At 51.3% G+C, this 22223-nt stretch overlaps 1 protein-coding gene and 1 long non-coding RNA gene across 2 annotated transcripts; one reads left to right on the forward strand and one right to left on the reverse strand.

The window, feature by feature from the left end:
- Positions 1 to 43: 43 nt before the first annotated feature.
- SIGLEC15 (sialic acid binding Ig like lectin 15) lies at positions 44 to 14593 on the reverse strand. Its single transcript, XM_039228858.1, has 6 exons — positions 14542 to 14593; positions 6920 to 6979; positions 6179 to 6562; positions 4720 to 5106; positions 3623 to 3653; positions 44 to 1882 (listed from the first exon to the last, which is right to left on the reverse strand). Exons 1-6 carry the CDS (start codon positions 14591 to 14593, stop codon positions 1801 to 1803), a joined length of 996 nt encoding a protein of 331 aa, XP_039084789.1. The 3' UTR covers positions 44 to 1800.
- On the forward strand, positions 5032 to 15521 carry LOC120229703. The gene is made up of 3 exons (XR_005527814.1): positions 5032 to 5149; positions 14514 to 14680; positions 15122 to 15521. It is a non-coding gene; the product is annotated as an uncharacterized LOC120229703 (long non-coding RNA).
- The last annotated feature ends 6702 nt before the right edge of the window (positions 15522 to 22223 follow it).

Here is a 22223-nt window from a genome sequence, read left to right on the forward strand (position 1 = left end):
TACAGTGAGCAAAGCTCCAATGCCAATCTGTGACAGACACGTAATTCTGGGGAGAATAAACTCTAGTTGTTTTCAGCCACTGTGATTTTGGGTTTGTTTGTTAACACAGCACAGCCTAGCTCAGACTGACTGATACACACACCTGGTTCATTTCTGAATGCCCAGACACCTGGCCCAATTCCTACCACAAAATAGTTACATAAGAAATAATTGCTATTGTAGCTTTTTCTTGGCTGTGAAACGGGCCTCAAAGACCATGCAGATGTTTCAAGACACACCACCCCTGTGTCCCTCACTTCTTCCCTGGCGATACAGGACCCTCCATGGAGGTGCCCAAAGTATCGTCAAACAAGCAAGTACAAATTCCAATTCCTCTGACCTTCTGACAGTTCAGACAGGCTCCTGGATGGATCCCAAGTTAACAACCATGAGCTGCTGTCACCCACTTGCCCTGGCGAAGGCTCTGCTGAGCAAGGGAACCTTGTCACCCACTGCCCTACTTTTTAACTTGTGGGGCTCCTGCATACCTCAGGCCACCTCCCCAGGAAAGCATCAGTGAGGAACTTCCTTCCTCTAGGTTACCACCCTAGCTTTGGGAAAAGTTTGGAAAGACTGTCCCCATTGCTTCTTCAGTCCCTGGCCCAGAGGCCCTTTCTTCTCACCAGCTTGCCCTGAGCTCAAGCACACCTCCTCCCCCATCCCCTGAGCCCAAAGACTGCAGGAATTAAAATGCACAGGCTCACACTGAGGTGTGAGCACGGAAGGCAGCACCCTGCAGTCAGTCTGCAAGGCCTCGGGCAAATGCTGTGAAATTGCTGGTGCATTCAGACCTCCCACGTCCAGGGCAGATGCAGGGCACAGGGAGAGGTCACAACCACAGCTGCTTTATCCGCATGAACCTACAGCCCAGACTTCCCCTCTGACCTCTTGGCTTTTGGTCCTTGAGGACAGTGGATCCCAGATGCTGTGAGATGATGGATGTTTCATTTCCTTTCCGCAGGGGTCCCAGCTCAAGGCAGTGCAGAGCAGCCACTGGAGTAAGAGGTGGGCAGTCACAGAGGAGACCCCAGGGGGCAGGGGTACTGGGCTTCTTGCACCGCTGAGTTGATGTTCCTGGGGCCGCAGGTTTGCACAGCCCCAGCCTCAGAGGCTTGCTCTCCGGAATCCTCGTTCTTGGCCAGGCTGGTGCGGGGCCCCCACTTTCCAAAGAAGTCTCTGCACGTCCCAAGGGTGCCTGAAAGGAGGAGCCTGTGACCTGCCTCCCCCACCCCCACATCTGTACATAGCTCTGTACTTCCCAAAGTCCCTTCACATCCATTATTTCTTCAGATCTTGATAGTCCTAGTAGCCAGGAGGGGAGATTATTGTCCATGTTTAAGAGTGGACAAACTAACACTCAGAGAGGTAACAAAGTGCTCTGGTCGACACAGCAGGTCAGAGCCTGAGAGACCCTTTGACCAGTGTCTTGCCCATTTTATGATGGTGTTCTCTGTAAGAAAGGGCCAGAGCTTGACTGTAAATTTCACACTGGAGCTCATGCACGCACGCACACACACATGCACACACATATACATTCTTTCCAAATGCTGGTCCCACTGACATACATGGGGCTCTGGGACAGACATCGATGTAGGAAACCACTGAGCCTCTGTGAATGGGGTCTGGAAACCTTTTGCGGGGGCTCGCCTGACAGGGGGCTGCCAAGGTGGCTGGGAGCCAGGAAGGGCTGTCCCAGCCAAGCCTGGCATTGGCCTTTGCTCCTCACGCTGCACAAGAGGATGCCAGTGGCCAAAAGACTCCTCACGGTAAACATGTGGCTGCTGGTGGGTCCCGAGGGCTCATCTGGCTCAAATTCTCATAGTTGGACTCCTGAGCCTGGGGCCTGTGGACAGAAGAGAGTCGGTTGACTACCCGATACAGAAGTGGGGTCTTCGCCACTTGCCCAGACCATGCCCTGGCGACAGGCAGGAAGGGGGAACGAGAGGGGCCTGGGGCCTAGTACAACAGAGATGGCTTGGGGACTACCTGAAGGGTGGAGACAGGGCAGGGGCAGCAGCTGCGGAGCGGGGAGGAGGCTCTGGGGAATGGCAGCCCAGACCGCAGAGGCGCCATCTTCTCTAAGGGATCTCGTTGGTGGCTTCAACAACCATCTTGTGTCACGTGCCCTCCAGACTGCTCTCCTAGGCTTGGCCTCCTGAGCCCTAGCTGCTCTCCTGACTTTGACTTCTTCCCTGATGAGCACCTCAGACCTACATGTAAGTGCTCCCATGATCCTCACCACCCCACCCCTTCCCTCTCTCTTGTCTTCATCTTGGTCAGTGACACCAGGGTACAGCTCAGGCCTGGGCACCTTGCTGCCTCCCTTGGCCCTGCTGCCCACCTGGCCGTCTGGTCAACCCCGCCTTCCACCTGCCCCACCTCCCCACCTCCACCAGCCCACCTCCTTCCTAGTGTCAAGCCGGCCTCAGCCTTCGTCAGCAGCCACCCCAAAAGTCTCCTGGCCCCCACTCTTGTATAGATGGGGCCACCTGTCTGCTCCCCACCACTCAGTGATTTCCCATCAGCCCATTCCCAGGTGTCCCCTGAGCCTTTGGCCTGCCCACTGAATGCCTCCCTCCGCTGGGAGCTCTGCTGCGTGGCCCTGTCCATTTTCCTCACAGCTCTTATTTTAGAATCTAAGATGATTGTGTCTAGGTGTTTATTAAATTCTCCATGTTATGTGAGTTTTCTGAGGTCAGGGAAGTTTGCTGTAGTGTTCGCATCCAAAACAGCGTCTGGTACATGGCAGGTACTCAATAAATATTTGAACACTCAGCTTTCTGATTTAGGTGCCTTGGTGTGCTAGTGAATCAGCAAAGAAAAGGGACATTGCGCAGGTTTTCATGAATGTGGGGGATAGTTGAGCAGGCAGCTGGAGAGGGGACTGGGCTGGCATTATGGCTTCTCCAGGCCTCAGGGCACAGGCAGGGATGGAGTTACAGGAATGCCTGGGCTTGTCCAGTGGGCCCTGAAAGACTGTGTTCCACCTCCTGACTCCCCAGCATCCCAGGCACACTGCCCAGGGTCAGTGAATTGGATTCTTTCTTCTTCAGCACAGACTTCCACATGAGCAGACACTGGGGGAGAAGGGGAGCCTGGGCACCAGGGTCAGCGCTTCCTAGCTTAACCCTCTGGACCTCTAATGGCATTTTGTTTGCAAAGTTTTCAGCTTTGGGGGAGAATCAGTGCCCCCAGGTGGCTTTTGTGTGAGTCTGCCTGTTCTAGAATGCTGAGGAGCACAAGAGGAGACACAGTGTTGAGGAATCACATCTAGTGTGGACATAAGACAGGAAAATGGCCCTGCAGCGCCAGGAAACCAGGCAGGTCTGGGAGAGACACCAGGGTGAAGCCCAGACTGTAAATGCTGGCGGTGGAGTGGGGGGAGCAGGTCAGCATGGCCTGATCAGGGCAAGGACTTGGGAGACCGAAGAGGAGGGCTTTGGAAGGCCACAGGGGGAGTCTAAGCCCTGGTCAAGGTCCAGCCCCCAACCCTCTTCTTTATCCTTATTGCATGGGCCTTGAGAAGCCTGCACGCCTTGGCCAGTGGGGACTAGAGCCGGGTGGGTGAGGGGAGGGTACTCACCGTGGTGGGGTGTCCTGGGTGACTGGGTGCTCTGTGTGAGGGACAGAGAGAGAGAGAGGTGGAGGGGGGAGGCATGAATCTCCATGGTCGCCTCAGGCTACAGGCCCTGGCTGTCCACCCTACCCCACTGTGGAAAGTGACCACTTTTGAGGGGGTGTGTAACAAACACGAGCTAGCGGGCTGTGAAGTGGCCTGGCAGAGGACCGGGAGTTACTGAGGAGGAGAGGAGCGTGAGGTGCCGCCCAGCAGAAAGACCTCCCTTTCTGAGGACTGTGCAGTACAGAATGCTTGGTGGGTTTATAGAACCAGAAAGACAGACGACGGCAGAGCCACAGGAAGGGCAATCGTGACAAACTTTGGATTCCATCCCAGGAGAGGCTGAGTCTGGGGCTGCTGACCTGGGTGGCCCGGGAGCTCTGGGAAGCCCCTGTCTGGGGCACAAGCAGATTTCCCCACCAGCTCAGCGAGAGCAGGCGCTCCCGAGGAGCAGCTCACGGAGACACCCTACTAACTCACACTTCCTCACCTCTGCGCTTGCTGCTCCCTCTGCTGGGAACACCACCAAGCTCCTTGTTTGAGTTTCTGAGTTAGCTCTCACCTTCCCTCCTGGCCCCTATCCAGATGTCCCACCAGAATGTGGTCTGCCACTCTGTGATTCTGTGGTACCTGGGCAACCGGACAGCCCTTCTCCCTGCAGACTGGGCATCTCTTACTCATCTCTGTATTCCTGGCACCTACACAGCACACAGTAGGTCCTCAAGATGCTTACTGTAACACACCAGAATGGTGCTATTTGGGAAGCCTTACTGTGGAGTCATTTATGGGGTGCCGCCGAAAGGGCAGCGCTATGCTTTTTGGGTCTCTCTCTCTGCCGCTGGCCATAGGCAAGTTCCTTAACCTCTCCGGTGTCAGCTTCCTTAGTGTAAAAGGAAGCTCCTTGCTAGTTCCCACGTCCTGGGCTGTACGCAGGGAGAGGAACGTGAGATGGCGCACGGGTGCAGAGAGTGTTTGGGCTGGGTTATGCCAGGTGGGCAGCGAGACCGCCTTACCTAGGAGAGCGCCCGCCCCGCCCCACCCTGGCCCCAGAGTGCACCCACCTAGGCGGCGGCGGGCGGCGGCGCGGGCGGCCAGAACGCCGAGCAGCAGCAGCGCCTTGAGGCCGAGCGCCCCGAGCGGGAGGGCGAGCGCGGAGGCCCCGGAGGCGCCGTGGAATCGGAACAAGTAGACGCTGGCCTCCGCGCGGCCCAGGCTGTTGGAGGCCGTGCACGTGTAGCGGCCGTCGTGGGCCAGCGCGGGCAGCTCGGCGGTCACCTGGTGGCCGTGACCCTGACCCTGAGCCGGGCCCTGCACGGCGGCCGAGCCGTTGCCCAGGGCCGGGCCGGACCAGTCGAGGACGGGTGGCGGCTCCCCCTCGGCCGTGCAGAGCGCGTGGAAGGCGTGCGCCGGGCCGGGCAGCACCGAGAGGTTGACGATCCGCGGGGCGGCTGCGGGCGGCGGCCAAGGGGTCGGCGGAGAAAGCGAATCCTGGTCAGAGCATAGCGGGCAAAGGGAAAGGCAAGGGCAAGGGAGACCCCTCCCAGTCCCGTTTAGTCACCGAGAGATTTGGGGGCGGTAGGCGCTCTAGCGCCACGGTGCCTGGGTCCCCACAGAGATATGCCCTTGGGCAAGTTATTTCGAAGCTCCGTGCCTCAGTTTCTTCATGCGTAAAATGGGGATCACTTACCTTATGGGGTCGTTGAGAAGATTTGGCAAGTTAAGACATATTGGGTACTTGGATTAGGGCGTGGCCCACTGACAAGTGTTCACTCGTTATTGTTGCCGTAGCTCAGGGCTGGGGACTGTCTGCTGGTACGATTTCAGGGGCACTTCCCACTCCCAGACAGCCTGTCTATGGCAGGGTGGCGAGGGCCCTGGGAAGAAACTGAAATGCATTCGGAGAGGCGGCCAGGCCAGCCCAAGGGCACATGGGAAGTTTTCTTGGCAGAGCCAGACTGGAACCCAGAACTGGATCCCCACAGCACGGAGGGTGGGGGTGGGGATGGGATATTTAAAGGCGCCCCAGCTAATTCCAGTGCGCAGCCAGGGTTGAGAACCAGTGTTCCAGGCACCGGGGACCCTGGTTCCCACTTCTTTATGCCAGGGTCTAGCAAAGTACTGGGCACTTGTGGGCTCCCTGGGCACCCTGCACCCGAGGGGCTGCGGGTGCCCTTCAGTGCACAGAGCACACATCCCATTGCAGGCTTTGCCTATTCAGGATTACTGTTCAACTCGTACTTCTCTCCCCCTCGACTGCGAGCTTCTGCGGACGTTCGCCTCTACGCGCGTCATTACAGTGCCTATTCCTGGGCCCCGTTCAGCCCTTCTCGGAGCAAGCAGTCTGCATTTTAAACAAATTCTCAGATGGCTCGTGGCCATCGCCGGGTGTGAGACACCCCTGCGCTAGAGAGGGGCTGTGTGCTGCTCCCTTTCTATGCCCGCGGCGGGCGCAGTGCGGGCACCCGGAAAGCTCTCGGCACGGGGCGGGAAGGGGGCCGGGAAGAAGGGTACGGCGCTCACCGGTCACGCGGAGCCGGATGCCGTGGCGGCTCTCGTAGCGGTCGTGGACGTCGCCGGCGAACTCGACGCGGCAGAAGTAGCGGCCGTCGTCGGCCAGAGCGAGGCGCTCGACGCGCAGCGACAGGTCGTTGCGGCGCGGGTTGCCCAGCAGCCGGAAGCGGCCGTGCAGGCTCAGCGCCGTCTGGCAGAGCTCGCTGCCCCGCGCCGCCGCGCACCGGAACACCTGCGGGCCCGCGTACGCCTCGCCCGCGCGCCAGATGGCCGTGAGCGGCCCGTCGTAGTGGCGGTGCGGGTGCGTGAAGGTGCAGGGCAGCACGGCCGCCTCGCCCGCCGCCGCGCTCACCTCGGCCGGCACGTGCATGGACCAGCGCTGGGCCGGCGCACCTGCGGGCAGGCCCCCGGAGTCAGCCCTGCCCTCGGGCCGCGCGGGCCCCCACCCCCCGACTCTGGGGGGCATCCCCGCCGAGGTGGGGGGCTGGAAACCTTAGGACTCTGGGAGCGTCTCCCACCTGGGGACCCAGAAGCCCACCCCGTGACTGGAGAGGCATCTCCCGGGATCTCGTCTCCCATGACTCTTGAGGTGCCTGAGACTGCCTCATTGGGGCGGTCCCACTGCGCCTACAAGTCCCCTGACCCCTTACGCTTTCCTAACGCCTGCCCTGCTGCCCCAAAGCCCAGGATTCCACGGTTACAGTACAGTCCCAAGACCCCCGCGATAGTGATGATAATAAGAGCACTTACTGTGCACCTCTGTGTTGAGCAAGTTCCCAGTAGTATCTCTTTTAGTTCTCACAAATGATCCTAGATGTAAGCACAGTTATTCCTGGGTTGCATGTAATAAACTGAGGCACAGAGAGGTTGAGTAATTACATAAGGTCACATAGCTAGGAAGGAAAGCCAGCATTCAGACTCAGGACTGCCTGACTCCACAGAGGCATGGAGCCTTGGGGCTCATCCAAGGAGACCAACACTCCCATTCACAGAGGGGAAACAGGCTTGGCAAGCGATGGCATGTTTTGAACTTAATGTGTTGGATTGGATGAGATCCCTTGAAAATGCAGGTCAACAGAAATGGGCTTCCCAAAAGGCCAGGTAAGGAGCTGAGGCACCAAGAGTGGTAGACCACTGTGCTGCTTTCTTGCTCTGTGCAAGTGCCTTTGGGCTTACCTCCTCACCTCCTATGTGTGAGCCTCTGAAGTATGGTTGAGCTAAGGTCTGGAAGCTGTGCTCTGCCTTCAGCTTGAAGACGGCGGGAGAGCCCTTGTCCCTGTTGTTGCATATGTGTGCTGCTCAGGGGAAGGGGTGAGCAGGTGGGTGGGTGGGTGTTGGACCTGGGCCTCCAAGGAACAGACTAGGGGCAGTCTCTCCCTGATGAGGGAGAACAGGGCGCTAGGTCTACCCAGCTAGAATCCTGTGAAGGCAGTTCACAAAAGGGATCCTTCGAGGGAATAATATACTCACTTTTCTATCTCCCAAGAGCTTTGTAATTTACACAGTTCTTTTAGATACATCATGTCACATAACCCTCAAAACACCCTGGGGGAGAAAGACTTGGGGGAATATTGTTATAGATAAGAAAATGGAGTTCCACAGTCACAGAGACAGATGACGGGAGACACCCAGCTTTTCTGACTCCATGTCCAGTGTTCTTTACTCCTCGGGGGTAGCTCATGTCTTGGGTTGGAATCCTGGCCCACAGCCAGTTACCGTCCATCCTCCAAGAAGCCCATCCCATCTATGAATTATCTACAGGTCAGGACATCCCTCCTGCATAGAAACATCTACCATTACCGACATGACCCACTGCTCTTTGGAACATGCACATCATCTCACAGTGATGGCCCTTCTGCGACCCCATCATGGCCACCCTGGACCCATTAAACCTTCCCTTCTCTGGTGGAAATTCCAGGACCTCCCCTGCCCCTCCCTTCCTCACTGCCTGCTTGGTGCTCTCCTTGCAACATAGTGTCCTGAGTTGGGGACTGCAGGTGTGTGCTGTAGGGGTGTGTGCTGCAGGGGTGTGGTTCATGTGTGCTGCAGGGGTGTGTGCTGCACATGTGCTGCAGGTGTGTGCTGTAGGTGTGCACTGCAGGGGTGTGTGCTGCAGGAGTGTGCTGTAGGTGTGCGCTGCAGGGGTGTGTGCTGTAGGTGTGTGCTGTAGGTGTGCACTGCAGGGGTGTGTGCTGCAGGAGTGTGCTGTAGGTGTGCGCTGCAGGGGTGTATGCTGTAGGTGTGTGCTGTAGGTGTGCACTGCAGGGGTGTGTGCTGCAGGAGTGTGCTGTAGGTGTGCTGTAGGTGTGTATGGCAGGGGTGTGTGCTGCAGGAGTGTGTTGCAGGTGTGTGTGTGATGCAGGTGTGCGCTGCACAGGTGTGTGTTGCACGTGTCCTGCAGGGGTGTGCTGCTGGTGTGTGCCGCAGAGGTGCTGGGCCAGCAGAGTGGGGTATGAATTGGGTTGTATGAGCTTTGCCTCTTATAAAACTACACTTTGGGCTTGTGCTGAGCTTGCAATTGAGTAAAACCACAAGTTCTTTTTGCAGTCAATCTGTTTATAAGCCAAATCTCATTTCCTCTAAATAAGTGGAATTATGCTTTTGAACCCAAGTGGAGGACTTGACATTTACCTCTAGTAAGAGCTTGTTTGCTCAGTTGTTAATAATCAAAGGGCCTAGTTTCAAATTGGAGAAACTCTTTCTGAAGGTTTTTCTGGTTTACTTAGTACTTCTAGCTGCAGAAACTTTTCCCCACTCTTGAGGCTCAGTCCCTGCCTCAGTTTCCCTACACTTCTCACACTCTGTAACCTCAGCCTCTTTTGACCTTCTGAATCTTACAGGCATCCTGGAGCCAGGTACTGATTGCCCAGAGATATTTTTTGCTATCAGTTAGCAGACATTTATCAGACATGTCCCCACTCTAAGCCAGGCACTTGGATACAAGCCAGGGTTACAAAGATCAATAGGATACTTTATCAGCCTGTTGGGGTTCACCACTCAGAAAGGAGACAGATCTGTGAACACATAATTACACTACAGCCTGCCAGGTGCTCTAATGAGGGACACGAACAATGTTCCCTCTGTCTGAACAAGGTTCCTGGCCCATTTCACTCACCAACTTCCTCCCAGTCACCCCCAGGTCTCTTGCTGACTCTTCCTACAGAGGGAGGCCTTCCTCCAAGCCTGGGTCTGGCACCCTTGCCTTGTGCCCCTGGGCTGGCAGAGGTTTGTCCTCCAGGCACCCAGAAGCTCTGGGAGGACAGGGACCACATATGTCTGGTCGTATTTGTTGTTAATGCCTAGCACGGCTCTTGCCGTGTAGTAATTGATGTTAAACTGGGTTGCTGAAATAGGGCAGAAGGGAGGGTAATCAGGCTGGCAGGGGAGGGTGGTGTGGGCTGGGGGAAGAGGAAGAGGTGTGCAAATATTAGGCAGGGAATGCTTGGAGGACACAGACAGACCCTCGAGAAAGGAGGGGGATTTTCTAAGACTTGGTGTAGATGGTAGGTGTTCTAGGCAAAGGGAGGTGAGGCCATCAGCATAGAGGTTGCAGACATGACGAGATAAGGGGCCCAGGGGACACGGTGCTTTGGGTGCTCACTGGGAGATATTCCTCATACCATTTCATGTGTACAACAACCCCATGAGAGGCTGGCAATAGCCCCTTTTGGGGAAGGGAGAACTGAGGCTCAGAGAGGCCACGTGACTGCCCAAGGTCCTTTGACTAACCAGAAGCAGAGCCAAGGCTTCCCCCTTGGTGGTTCATGTTTCTACGTTGTCCCGTGTGCTGTGTCCCTCGAGGATGAAAGCCTGGTTTGGAACATGGCGAAGTGGGATACAGGTGGTGTGCCATGGCCTCTCCCTCCCAGGGGGCTTTGCTTTAGCAGCTGAGATGGCACCCATAGGCCCTTTCAGCCAGTGTTAGGAACTTGGCTCCAGTTAGGGGGAGATTTGTGTTTCCTATTTACCTGCTGAATGGTGTTTCAAGAGGCAACCACCTGGACTCCCTCTTACACAAGAGACTTTGGATGCGTCCACTCAGGGACTCAAGGGGAGGGTGGGAAGTCCCAGCAGGAACTTCCCAGGGAGCACATGCGTTTGCTTTGGCAGGAATCCAAGCTCCCCAGAATCCTGTGACATTTGTCTTTCCCTCTGGTAGCTCATGCCCGTCTTTAGGGCAAGGGAGGGACAGCTCCTGAACTGAAACCAAGCCCCCTTATTGTGGAGTCTCTAATCTCCTTGCCTCGGGACTGTTAGCCTCTAGGGTCCACAAGAGACCCACATTCCTCTCACTGTCCACATCCGCCACTCAATGGCGGACCACAGGGCATGCCAGCAAGCTTCCCTGCGTTGGCACAGCTGGACCTGGGTGATGGTCTCACTTGTGGTCATTCTTTCCCGGACACTTATGAGCACCCAGTCCGAGGTTCAATCACTTATTGGGTGATCCTTGGGCAGTCTACTTACTGTCCCAGGTTTCAGATTCCTTTGCTGCAAAATGGGGCACCTAATACCTTCCTCATGGGCTTGAAGGTTGAATGAAGTCACACGTGTAGCTCACCCTGCAAATGCTCAATGCACATTAGCCCCCTTCTCTCACCAGCCCTGCCAAGGGAGGGTGAATACGAGGGAGCAGGGTGGGGTGCTGGGCAGTGGTGGGGAAGTGCTCTGGGCACACATCTTAAGCCGATGTAGCAGGGGTGAAGATATGGTACCCTGACATTTCACCTTTTGCAGCTCACTTTAGCATCTTAGGGACTGTGTGGGTAATCAGTGTGGACCGTGCCTCCCAGAGGGGTGGCCATGTAGTGCTCAGAGCTGGAGTCCCTCAGAGCTCCGCTGTGCTGCCACCCCCTCAGCCCCATGATGGCTGACATCACCAGTGGGCAGGCAGCCACTCTCATGAGGCCACCTATCTGTAAGGGGGCCACCCTCCTTGGGGACATTTGGCATGTTAACAGGGGTGTTCTCAGGGAGTGACTCCGGTGGGAGCCTCTCGGGCATGGTGGCACCTGGGGGGCCAAGAGAGGGCATTTGGGGGCAAGGGGAAATGCTCATCTTGGCCAGCAAACATCACCAATGAGGTGTGTAGGTTGAGCTGGGGCACACTGCCTTCCATCCACTTCTCTCCTGCCTGAGTTTACTCCCAGCAATTCTTATTGGGGCCTGTGAATTGTGCAGATAGGTTATCAGTAGAGAAAAGGTGAGAAAGGGCTACAGATCACGAGGGAGGTGACAGAGAAAACAGGAATCCCATCTTTCAGTGTGAGCTGGACCCAGAAGCATCTAGGGAAGGGATGAGGGGCAGGGAGGAATGAGGAAGAGGCCTGGCTGTTCTCCTGAGCTCGGGGTTATCCCGGCTTCTCCTCTGGCCTTACCTCTCCGCCACTTGGTTGTGGATGTGGCCCCACTTGCCTGAGCTGCAGATGGGGAGCCTCGGCTGACCATGCCCCAGGGCCAGTGTCCACCCCAGGGTGCTGCTCTCCAGAGTTCCCACCTAGCCTGTCTCTGCCTGTGCTCCCTCAGCCTTCTCAGGGGGCTCTGCTCCCCGTCAGTCCTCCTCTGCCCCAAGTAGGACTTCTTAGCCCAAGCTACTGGCCACAGTAGCCGCCAGGAGCAGAAGCATCATCCTGGCTCAGGAAACTCTCCTGCTTCCCCCTGGACCCATGACAGCAGCCCATCTCCTCCCTGGCCTTTCCCTGCACCCCCATGCCCTTGCTCACTACTGAGATTTGTCTTGCCTTTCGGTTTGTGTGTCAGCAGTGGATCAGAGCTCCGGGCTCCCACCACTGCACGTGGGTGGTGGAAAAGGTGGGGCTTGCACTCAGAACACTCTGGTTCAGTCCAGGCTGTGACACCCCAGAAAAACCACCCAACTTCCACCAGCCTCCATAAAACAGGCACAGGGGTGCTCATGTTGTAGAGCTGGGGTGAAGAGTGAATGAGCTGCTTGTCAGGGCCTGACACAGAAGCCCTGGAGGGTGACAGCCACTATGATCGCTCCACCTACTTATCAGAGGTTTGTGGACCAACTGCAGTCTTGTCCAAGGTCACGCAAGTGGTCAGAGCTCCCAGACCATTGTTCTCTCCCCCCGCATGTTCCCTGGCATGTCCAGCTTTCTAAAAGTAGATCTGTGGGGTGCCAGACGGGAGAGACAAGAAGACAAGGGAGAGTATGTGTGAGCCCCTGGGAGACTGGGGGCTGCCCCAGGGCACTGTGTGCTGAGGGTGGGTGGCATCAGTAAGAAGAAGGGCACAGGCAGTGGAGGGGGATTTCCTGGACAAATTCCTCCCACTTTGTTTTGGCCAAGGGTCTGTCCTGTCCCTACGCTCAGAGACGCAGCTGGGGTCGAGGCTGTGACGTGCGGGCACCCAGCTCGTGAAGTCGCTCGGCTCCTGCATTGCAGCCTGACCTAGCCTGGTCCTCCGGCCTCTGTCCCAGGCCTGGTGCCACACGGAGAGACTCATAGGTGAACAGGGCCAGAGGGGTCCCAGAAAGTGTGACCCTGCTCACCTTAGTTCTGTGAAGCAGCTGCTAGTACGAGAAAAAAGGTTCCCCCCCCCACCCCCCGCAAAACACCTCAGCCTCTCTGGGTAAATCTCGATACATGGCAGGAACACTTGCGTGGTTTAAGTTTTGTTCTTGGACACATGACTACTTCTGCTTCCTCTAAGTCTTTTTGTCTTTGACTGATTCATAGTCACTGACCCTCAACAGGAGAAAAGAAATAAACCAAAACAGGCCCTGTGCTCCCGCCAAACATAGCCTCTCTTGAGGTTATGTGACTTCAACAAGATTTCCCTGCCATTTATTGCACAATCACTGAGCACCAGGACTGTGCCGGCGGGGGTGGTTTATGCATGATCTAATCACCCTTCACAGTACCCCACAAGGCACCAGGGATCCCACTTTGCTGATGCTCAGAGAAGTGAGGTAACCTTCCAAGGACCACACAGCTAGTAAATAGCAGAGTCAGGTTTTAAAGCTGGGTGTGATGTCAACACTTACGTCTGAGCCGCTCTCTTATCAACCCAAGGTCTGGGCAGGGTCACCTCCTCCATCCCCCACCCTCTAAGTGGGACCCAGCTCTAAATCATCCCAGAAAGACAGCTGAGTTAGGTCACTCAGAAAAGAAAGCCTCTCCCCATTGGTCCTCACTGCAGGGCTGTGTCACAGGACAACGGGCAGCTCAGGTGGGGGCTGGTGGTGGTCCAGTCCAGAGCCACACATCCCAACTCCACCCTACTCCACTCATCAAGCCCCTCTGTACCTCCGTTGCCTCATCTGTGAAAAGGGAATATAGTAATTCCTTCCACAAAGGGCTATGAGGCTTATGTGAGTTACTAATTACAGTGGCCAGCACTTATAAGAGCTTTGTAGGCAGCTGCTATTATCCAAACCAGACCTGAACTGGACTCTGCCTCTGTTGAATGCTTGAGAGGCAGGAAAAGGAGCCTAAGGTGCGGGAGTGTATAATCCAGTCATGGAGACGGGCCCCCAACCAAGGAATGTTGCGCAACAGCTTAGAGCACCATGATGTCAGAGGTGTTCTCAGGTGGCACATGACGGCCAGTGGCCATGCACATGGAGGCACCAATGCTGAGTCTAGGGGCATATTCACAGGAGGGACGTCTCAGGCGGGAGTCCAGGAAAGGACTGGGGTCTGGGCCAAGGGGCTCAGAGGATGGCCTTTGTCATTTATCCCAATTACCCTCAACTATGTCAGGCATCAGAATGACCTGAGAAGATGGTTGCAAATGGAGACTTCTGGGCTCCGCTGCCTGATAATCTCATTCTGCAGGTCTGGGGTGGAGTCCAAGGTTCTGCATTTAAACAGATGCTCTCTCCCCACTGAAATTCTGATACAGGTGGTCCATAACCGAAACACCGTTCCCAGGGATACAAACTCATGAGCTGAGTGGCTATGATGTTGTTACTCAAGCCTGTGGCAAAGAGTTCCCGTTCACACCTTGGGGTTCCCGCTGGGTGGTCAGGATGCCCTCTGTTGCTTGCCTTCTTCCCCATGTGAAATCACCCCCACTTTTACCCCAAACTCCTTGCCCCTCTGGGCTGTGTCCATCGAGACATAAACCACTTGATCAGCATCACCCAAAGTCCCTGGACTGTCCCCAAAGGATTGCCTAAAGTCACTGTCCCCAGAGGACTGCCTAAAGTCACTGTCCCCAGAGGATTGCCTAAAGTCACTGAAACGCAAGGCATCACCCAGGCTTGAACTTATGGCTTCTGTCACCACAGCTTCCCAAAGGGCAACATGGTCATCCCAAGTTTAAGGAGAGAAGACTGTACCTAAGTTTCTATGAGCATCTATTCTGTTCTGAACAGGGGCCACAGAGAAGAGTGGGAAACTTACCCATTGGGAAGATGCCCACCAGGCAGGCCAGGAGCTGGAGGGACCATTCCATGCTGTGAGTGTCTGGAGACCCCAGGCCAGCCCTCCTCTCACCTGGGCCACCAGTGAGAAGCCTCCTTGATGACGTGGGAGAAGGCAGGTGAGGAGGTGGCCGTGTGCCCGGATCTGTGCCCCTACTGGGCTCCAGGCATGGGAGGAACTGGGGAGAGGCAGTCAAGCAGCCTGGGTATGATTAGATGAAGCCCGTGGGGTTTAGTCATGTGGAAAACCAACAGGGGAACCACTCAGATGATTTTCCAGGACAGGAAACAGAGAACTACAGAGGAAGAGGAAGGACCCTTTCCTGGGGCCCCTGGTCCCTTTGAAAAAAGTGTTGCTCTTTTGCTGCCTGTCCTCCCTTCCTCCCTCCTTCCCTCCTTCCTCTCTCCCTCAATCCACTCCCTTCTTCCCTCACCTTCTCCCTTCCCTCCCTCCCTCCTCCTTCCTCCCTCTCTCATTCTACCCTCCTTTCTCCCTCCCCCATCCCTCTTCCCTCCATCCTTGTTTCTTTCCCTCCCTCTTTTCCTCTCTACATTTTTAGTGTGCCAGCAGGGGTTTTCATTTTGATGAAGCTATCTTGCTGCGGCCATGCTGATTCTGAAGTGGTGATTATTCACGGAAGAACAATCCTCACCAAAATGTAGTCATCATTGACAATGGTTACGTTACTAAGCAGCATAAAAGGGAAATAGCAAACTTATTAAGGGAATCAATCCAGATAAACATGTCAAAATGCTCAGAACATCAACATGCCAGACAGAAATATCCTACCGCAGGGGCAGAATCTCAGTATCTGCTGCAAAGAGATAATCAGAAGGCTGGACAGAAAAACGGCCAGGTAGGGGGCTGGCCAAGATGAGCCAATGCTTGAGGGAAATGTTTTAGTTACGATAAATAATAATCTGTTGAGATGGAGGGAGGCTCTCAAATACAATAGATTTTAAAAAATGGAAGGTGATTTCTGTGCCATATATGAGTCCCAAGGTGAGTGGTTTGTGTAGGCAGGTGGCCTTGCTTCTCCTGGTCACTCAGGGACCCAGGTTCCTTCCTATTGTTACTTCCTCACCCCCTTTTCCTGCCACATTGTTAATGCCCTTAAGGCTGAAGGAGGGAATCAGGCTTGTTCGAGGGGAAAGATAGAAATTCCAAGTTAATTGGCTTGTCTTTTTGGTTATCCACGACTCGAAAGTTGTATACATCACATCCACTCACTTCCCATTGGCCACACCCACTGCAAGGGAGCCCTGGAAGTGTGGTCTCTAACCAGGTCATCCTGTGGTCAGGCTAAAATTTATTACCATGGTAGAAGGGAACAGATGTTGATGGATAGTTACCTGTCTCTGCCACAAGTGTTTGCTACAACTCTAGAAAACAATCAATTCAAACACTCAAAAATGCCCTTGAAGGATGCACCCTTATTTTACGTACAACTAAGAGAGAAAAGACTTTCTGCCTTTTTTATAATTGTAAGATACCATTGGCTGTAACATGTATCTGGAACTCAGAAATGTTAAAATGTGAAAAAAAATGGGCATCTTAGAATTGATGAAATATAGTTCCTTTTTGGCTGTTCTGTGGTACATTCTCAAGAACAAAAGACTTTTCAGGGACACACTGGCTGGCTCAGTTGGTTAATCATCTGACTTTGATTTTGGCTCAGGTCATGATCTCACCATTTGTGGGCTTAAGCCCCGCGTGGGCTCTGTATGGACAACACAGAGACTGATTGGGATTCTGCCTCCCTTTCTCTCTGTCCCTCCCTTGCTTGCCGGAGCACACCCACCACTTACCCACTCACATGGCTCTCTCTCAACAGTAAATAAATAAACATTACAACAACCAAAAAAGGAAGAAAAGGCTTTTCAGAGGAGCCAGTGTGTCCTCCCTATGCTAGGAGGAACCAGAGAACAGAGATGCGACAGGGTTTTACAGATACTCTTTCTCAGGTTAAGGAGGTTTGTTGTTCTATTCCTAGTTTGCTGGGAGTTGTTAACATGCACCTAGTGTTGGCTTTTTTCAAAAAGTTTTTCTGAGATAATTGTAAGATTTTTCCTTTTTTGTGAGTTACACTGATTTTTCCAAGCTAACCCGGCCTTGTGTTCCTGAGATAAACCACACTGGATCATGGCATATTGTCCCTTCCACATGTTTCTGGGTTCAATTTGCTAACATTGTGTTGAGGATTGTTTAACTGTGTCTGTGAGGGATATTGATCTGTTGTTTCTGTTTCTTGTAGTGTCTTTGTCTGGTTTTGGCTTTAGAGTAATGCTGACCTCATGAAGTGATTTGGGAAATGTATTCTCTTCTGTTTTCGGAAAGAGATTATAAATTGGCATTATGTCCTCATTAAACATTTGGTGGATTCCCCAGTCAAACCAAATCATCTGTGCCTAGAGGTGTTTTTGTTATTATTGTTGGAAAGCTTAAAACTATGAGTTTAGGGGCACCTGGGTGACTCAGTCAGTTGAGTGTCTGACTTTGGGTCAGGTCATAATCTTATGGTTTGTGAATTTGAGCCCCTGATCTGCTGTCAGCCTGCTGCAGATCCTGTGTCCCCCTTTTTCTCTGCCCCTCCCCCACTTGTGTGTGTGTGCGCGCGCTCTCTCTCTCTCTCTCTCTCTCAAAAATAAACATATAAAAAAGAGAGAGAAAAAACTATGAGTTTAATCTGTTTGATAGAGTACTGTTCGGATTATTTCTTCTAGAGTAAGTTTTAGTAGGTCATGTATTCAAGGAATTGGTCCATTTCATCCAAGTTGTTGAATTTATGGTTACAGGATTGTCCATAATATTCTTTTATTGTCTTTTTAATGTCTGTGAGGTCTGTAATAATATCACCTCTTTCATTCCTGAATTAACAGTTCTTAATTTTTATTATTTTTATTATTTTTATTTTAGAGAGAGAGAATTTGAATTTGAAAAGATGCTTCACCAAAGAAAATGTACAGATGGCCAATAAGCTCATGAAAACATGCCCAGCATCATTAGTCATTAGGAAAATGCAAATTAAATTTATAATGAGATACTGCTACATACCCATTAGAGTGGCTAAAATACGTAATACTGACAGTACCAGCTGCTGAAGAGCCCCAGTACAACTGAAACCATCATGTATCTATTGCTGGTGGGAATGCAAAAAAGGTACTGTGCCCTTTGGCACACAGACAGTTTCTATAAAGTTAGAAAATTTAAGAAGTTCTTAGCATATAGCCCTGCAATCCCACTCCCGGGTATTTACCCAGTGAAATAAAAATTATGTTTACAAAAGGTCTGTGTGAGAACGTTTACAGCACGTGTCTTCACACTCACCCTAAACTAGAAACAGCTGGATGTCCCTCACCAGTGAATGACAACCTATCACACAGCGTACAACAGAGGGTTACTCAGTGTCACCAAGGCAGAAACCACTGATTTACACAATAGACAGATGAATTAAATGCATTTTGCCTAATGGAAGAAGATAGGCTCAAAAGGGTACATATTGCATTATTCCATTCATGGGCCAGGCAAAAACTACAAGGAGAGAAAACAGATCAGTGTTACCACGGAAGATGCTCATGAAGGGGTTGACCACAGTGGAGTGGCATGGGGAGTTTGGGAGTGATAGAAGTGTCTCGTGTCATGACGGAGGTGGTGAACACGTGATTCTGTGCTTTGGTCAAGTTGCAAACGCATATGCATAGAATTACACATCGCAAAGAATGAATTTTACATATGTATTTTAAAAAATTCACCAGGTTGTAGGGAGAACCCAAAATGGAATTCAAAAGGTTGCAGAACATCTAAAGTATTACAAAAGAATAACTTAGCCTACAAGAGACCATATAGAACTCGCCGAAGGTACTTTGGAAAATGGTGTTTTGACTGCTCAGGCTGAAGACAAAGCACTGGGTGTAGATACTGATCTGTAGTTAGTAAATTGGTTTCTCATAAGGATAGAGCCAGAGACTCTGAAACTATGTATGTGTACGTGAGGGTTTCCAGATAAGTAGATATGATGTAGATCATGAGAGGCAGACTTCTTTCTGCTATAGAAAAAAGCTACAGTTATGAAAAGGGGAAGAGCTAGGATGACTGACCCTGGTAATATTGGATTGGAATTGGAGGTGTCAGAATAAAGTCTTAGTTTTAAAATATATATACAGGTAGATGCAGAGCCGTTAAAGCTCTTAGTGCAGAGGCTGGCAGGTTGAGAATTATCTAACACTCAACAAATGTATGTATTATACATGTTATATATATGTTATATATGCATTCATATAAACCATATATACATGCATGTGCATAACTCAGACATATATACATATAGGTATATATATTGGTGGCTCAATTAAATGATTCTTAGTGTTTGTTTCTGTTATTGGCTGGTGCTGCCTTTTCTCAGTCTCTCTGGGCTGGCCCATTTGTGGCTTTTCAGTAGGGTGACTATAATTAACTATCCAAACCAGGACACTTTTGTCTCGGACAAGTGCTAAACTGTTGAGACCACCATTACAATAGTCATAACCTATGACTGTCCAGAGCAAACCAGACATGTGGTCACTCTTCTAGAAACAACCTGCACTATGAATTTCTTGGCAGAATGTCTCAAAGGCTTTATGGATCTACATATGAATACTGGGGTGGGGAAAGAGTGGAGGGTCGGAGAAGGTGCTAGTATTCCCAGGTATTAAAGGCAGAATATTGCCCTAGTCTTTTGAGTTTCTTCACCTTGGTTTTCCTGGGAGTCACCCTCTGAGAGGATTGCGATGTATGTGTACAGGCCTCTGAGGGTGAGCTTTAGTTGATACCAGTGTCCTCATAGTTGAGGAAACATTGAGAGTATGTGAATCAGAGGTCACTGCAAGTTCTGTCTTCAGTAATGTGGCATAGTATACAACCTGCTCAACTGTACGTGGTCACTCCATATGAATACTTGGAAGAAGGAAGGGTTGGAACGTAAAACCAGTATTGTTTCTGGGGTGCTTTAGGGCCCCTCTCTGCCACCTGACACTCTTAATCAGATTTAATCTAGTGAAAGTGACCCCCCCAGCTGGCCTAGGTCATTGGAGCCAGGGTATAAACCCCAGGAGTGGCACTGGGTGGAAATGTAGCAGCAAAGAGAAATGGCAGATGGAACGTATCGGAATTTCCAGTTGGAGGCCACAGAGTTGCAGGCTGATATGATTTTCTCATTCCTCTGCACCTGTTTATTCCATGCCTGGGTAAGATAATGCCCTGATTCAGGGATGGGCCATCTTCTAGGCTCAAGTGGCCAGGAAGCCCCGGAGGTCAAATTAGGTCTCTGCTGAGAGGCTTCCAGAGAGAAGGGCCTCCCCTGAGACATGACAGGAGCCTGAGCATGGATGCAGCCAGAGGGACAGCAGCTTACCCCACTTAGGCTGGGAAAAGGAGAGAAAGCTCATGGTTCCCTAAGTCATTGTCAACTGGGGTAAATGAGGCCACGTCCTCATGCTAGTTCTGGATGGTGATGGGGTGGGTGATTCCTTTCCTAGTCTTCTTTCCATTTCCTCTTCTCTGGAAAACTCAGCTTTAAAAGTCTTTCTTTGTCATTTCCCCTGATCTACACTATAGATGACACGGGAAAGGCTGTGTCGCATCCTGGCAAGGCTACGGCTCCCGCAACACAGGGTGCTGTGCTGAGTTCCAGCTCTGCAATCACTCCAGTGTGACTTTGGGCCAGCACTTATCTTCACCATGAAGCACAGATAACGATGGCCTCTTGTGCTGCTGCAAGGATCACAGGGCAAGGTTTATGAGGGACCACACGGAGTGCCTGGTGCAGAGGAAGAACCCCAGTAATCTCCAGTAAGGGGCAGGACCACCCTTCTATTTTGGGGTCCCACATGTTTCGAATACACACCGACTCATTCTGATAAAAAGCAGCATGATTTCAAGAGTCAGAAGGAAGATAATAGAATAGATGCCTACCAGAGGTCAAAATGATTTCAAGAACTTTAGAAGTGTTTGGCTAGCTGATTAGCAAATTCTTCTTTCGTTCATGAAAGCAAGTCTTCTGAGACCCATTATTAGTTTTAGTTGTTTTGGGAAGCAGCACAATTGCTTTTAAGAAATACCATTATGGGGGTGCCTGGGTGGCTTAGTCAGTTAAGTGACTGACTCTTGATATTGGTTTAGGTCATGATCTCACGGTTCATGAGTTTGAGCCCCACATCAGGCTCTACACTGACAGTATAGAGTCAGCTTGGGATTCTCTCTCTGCCCTTCCCATACTCTCTCTCTCTTTCTCTCAAAATAAATAAACTAAAAACATTAAAAAAATACCATTATGAAATTTATGTACTTTAGCCATCAATCTCTTTTCCATATGCTTGATGCTTTCCAAATCCTCACCCTCCTCCTGCTCTCCCTCCCAAGCTGCTCAGACAGCGCCCCCTGGCCCCCGCAGCTGTGCTTCTTCCCTGGCCATGAACTCCAAAGATCCAGACCTTTTTCCTTTTTGTACCTTCAAAGCTGCCCATCTTCAGAGTAGTTGTTGTTCGATGAGACAAAGCAGAGTTCATAAACAGTCTGCAAAACAGAGGGAGCATAACACATCTAATAAAATGGCATTTCAAATCACTGGAGAGAAGTGGATTCTTTAATAATTGATGCTGGGAAAACCAGCTTGTCATTTGGACAAAAAAATAAATAAATATAGATAACGGCCTTACTTTTTAACCTATGTTCCAGATTGCAGTTACTTGCAGGTAAACGTTGAAACCATAAAAATGCTAGTAGAAGGCATGAATGACTTGTAACATGAACCACGAAATGGAGATCTTTCTAACTTTGGGGGAAAAACCAGAAATCATAAAATGAAAAAAAATTTTTAATGTGTTATTATTTATTTTTGAGAGAAAGAGAGAGCAAGTCAGGGAGGGGTAGAGAGAGAGGGAGAGAGAATCCCAAGCAGACTCCACAACTGTCAGCACAGAGCCCAGTGTGGGGCTTGAACTCATGAACTGTGAGATCATGACCTGAGCTGAAATTGAGAGTCCGATGCTTAACTGACTGAGCCACTCAAGCGCCTCATAAAATGAAATTTTGACACATTTAACATCCTTGTAAGAAATTCACTTTAAACTTGACTAGTTCAAAACTTAAACATTTTGTATGTCAGGAAAAGAAAGGCACAAGGCAAATGGCAACACAAGGGAAAATATTTGCAGTGTATATGATAGATAAAGATACATTTCCTTTGTTTCACACATTAATAAGGTATAGGATAGCTCGTAGAAAAGAAATAAAAATGGCTTATAAATTTAATGCTAATTAAAATAGCACATCAACTCAACAGTGACATACTATATTGGGCCTATCAGGTGGGCAACATTTTAAGGCTACATTAAAACTTTGTGTTACCAAGGATAGGGAAATGGGTTCTCAGTAACACAGATGGGTGAATCAACCAGTCATCTTTTTGGAAGACAAATTGACGTAATCAGGATTGCAAATGTTTATAAACTCTCATCCAGTAATTCTACTCCAAGAGCTTTATTTCCTAGATATTCTTACATAAACTGGCAAAAATATAGATACTAAAGTCTTCCTGGCAGCATTATTTTGTTGTAGTAAACAACCTATATGACCATCAGCAGGGGCTGGTTAAGTACTTTGATGCTTTGAATCTATTTCACAGA

Source organism: Hyaena hyaena, unplaced genomic scaffold (genome assembly GCF_003009895.1).
Source record: "Hyaena hyaena isolate Hyena2069 unplaced genomic scaffold, ASM300989v1 scaffold_33, whole genome shotgun sequence".
Classification (NCBI taxonomy): Eukaryota; Metazoa; Chordata; class Mammalia; order Carnivora; family Hyaenidae; genus Hyaena; species Hyaena hyaena.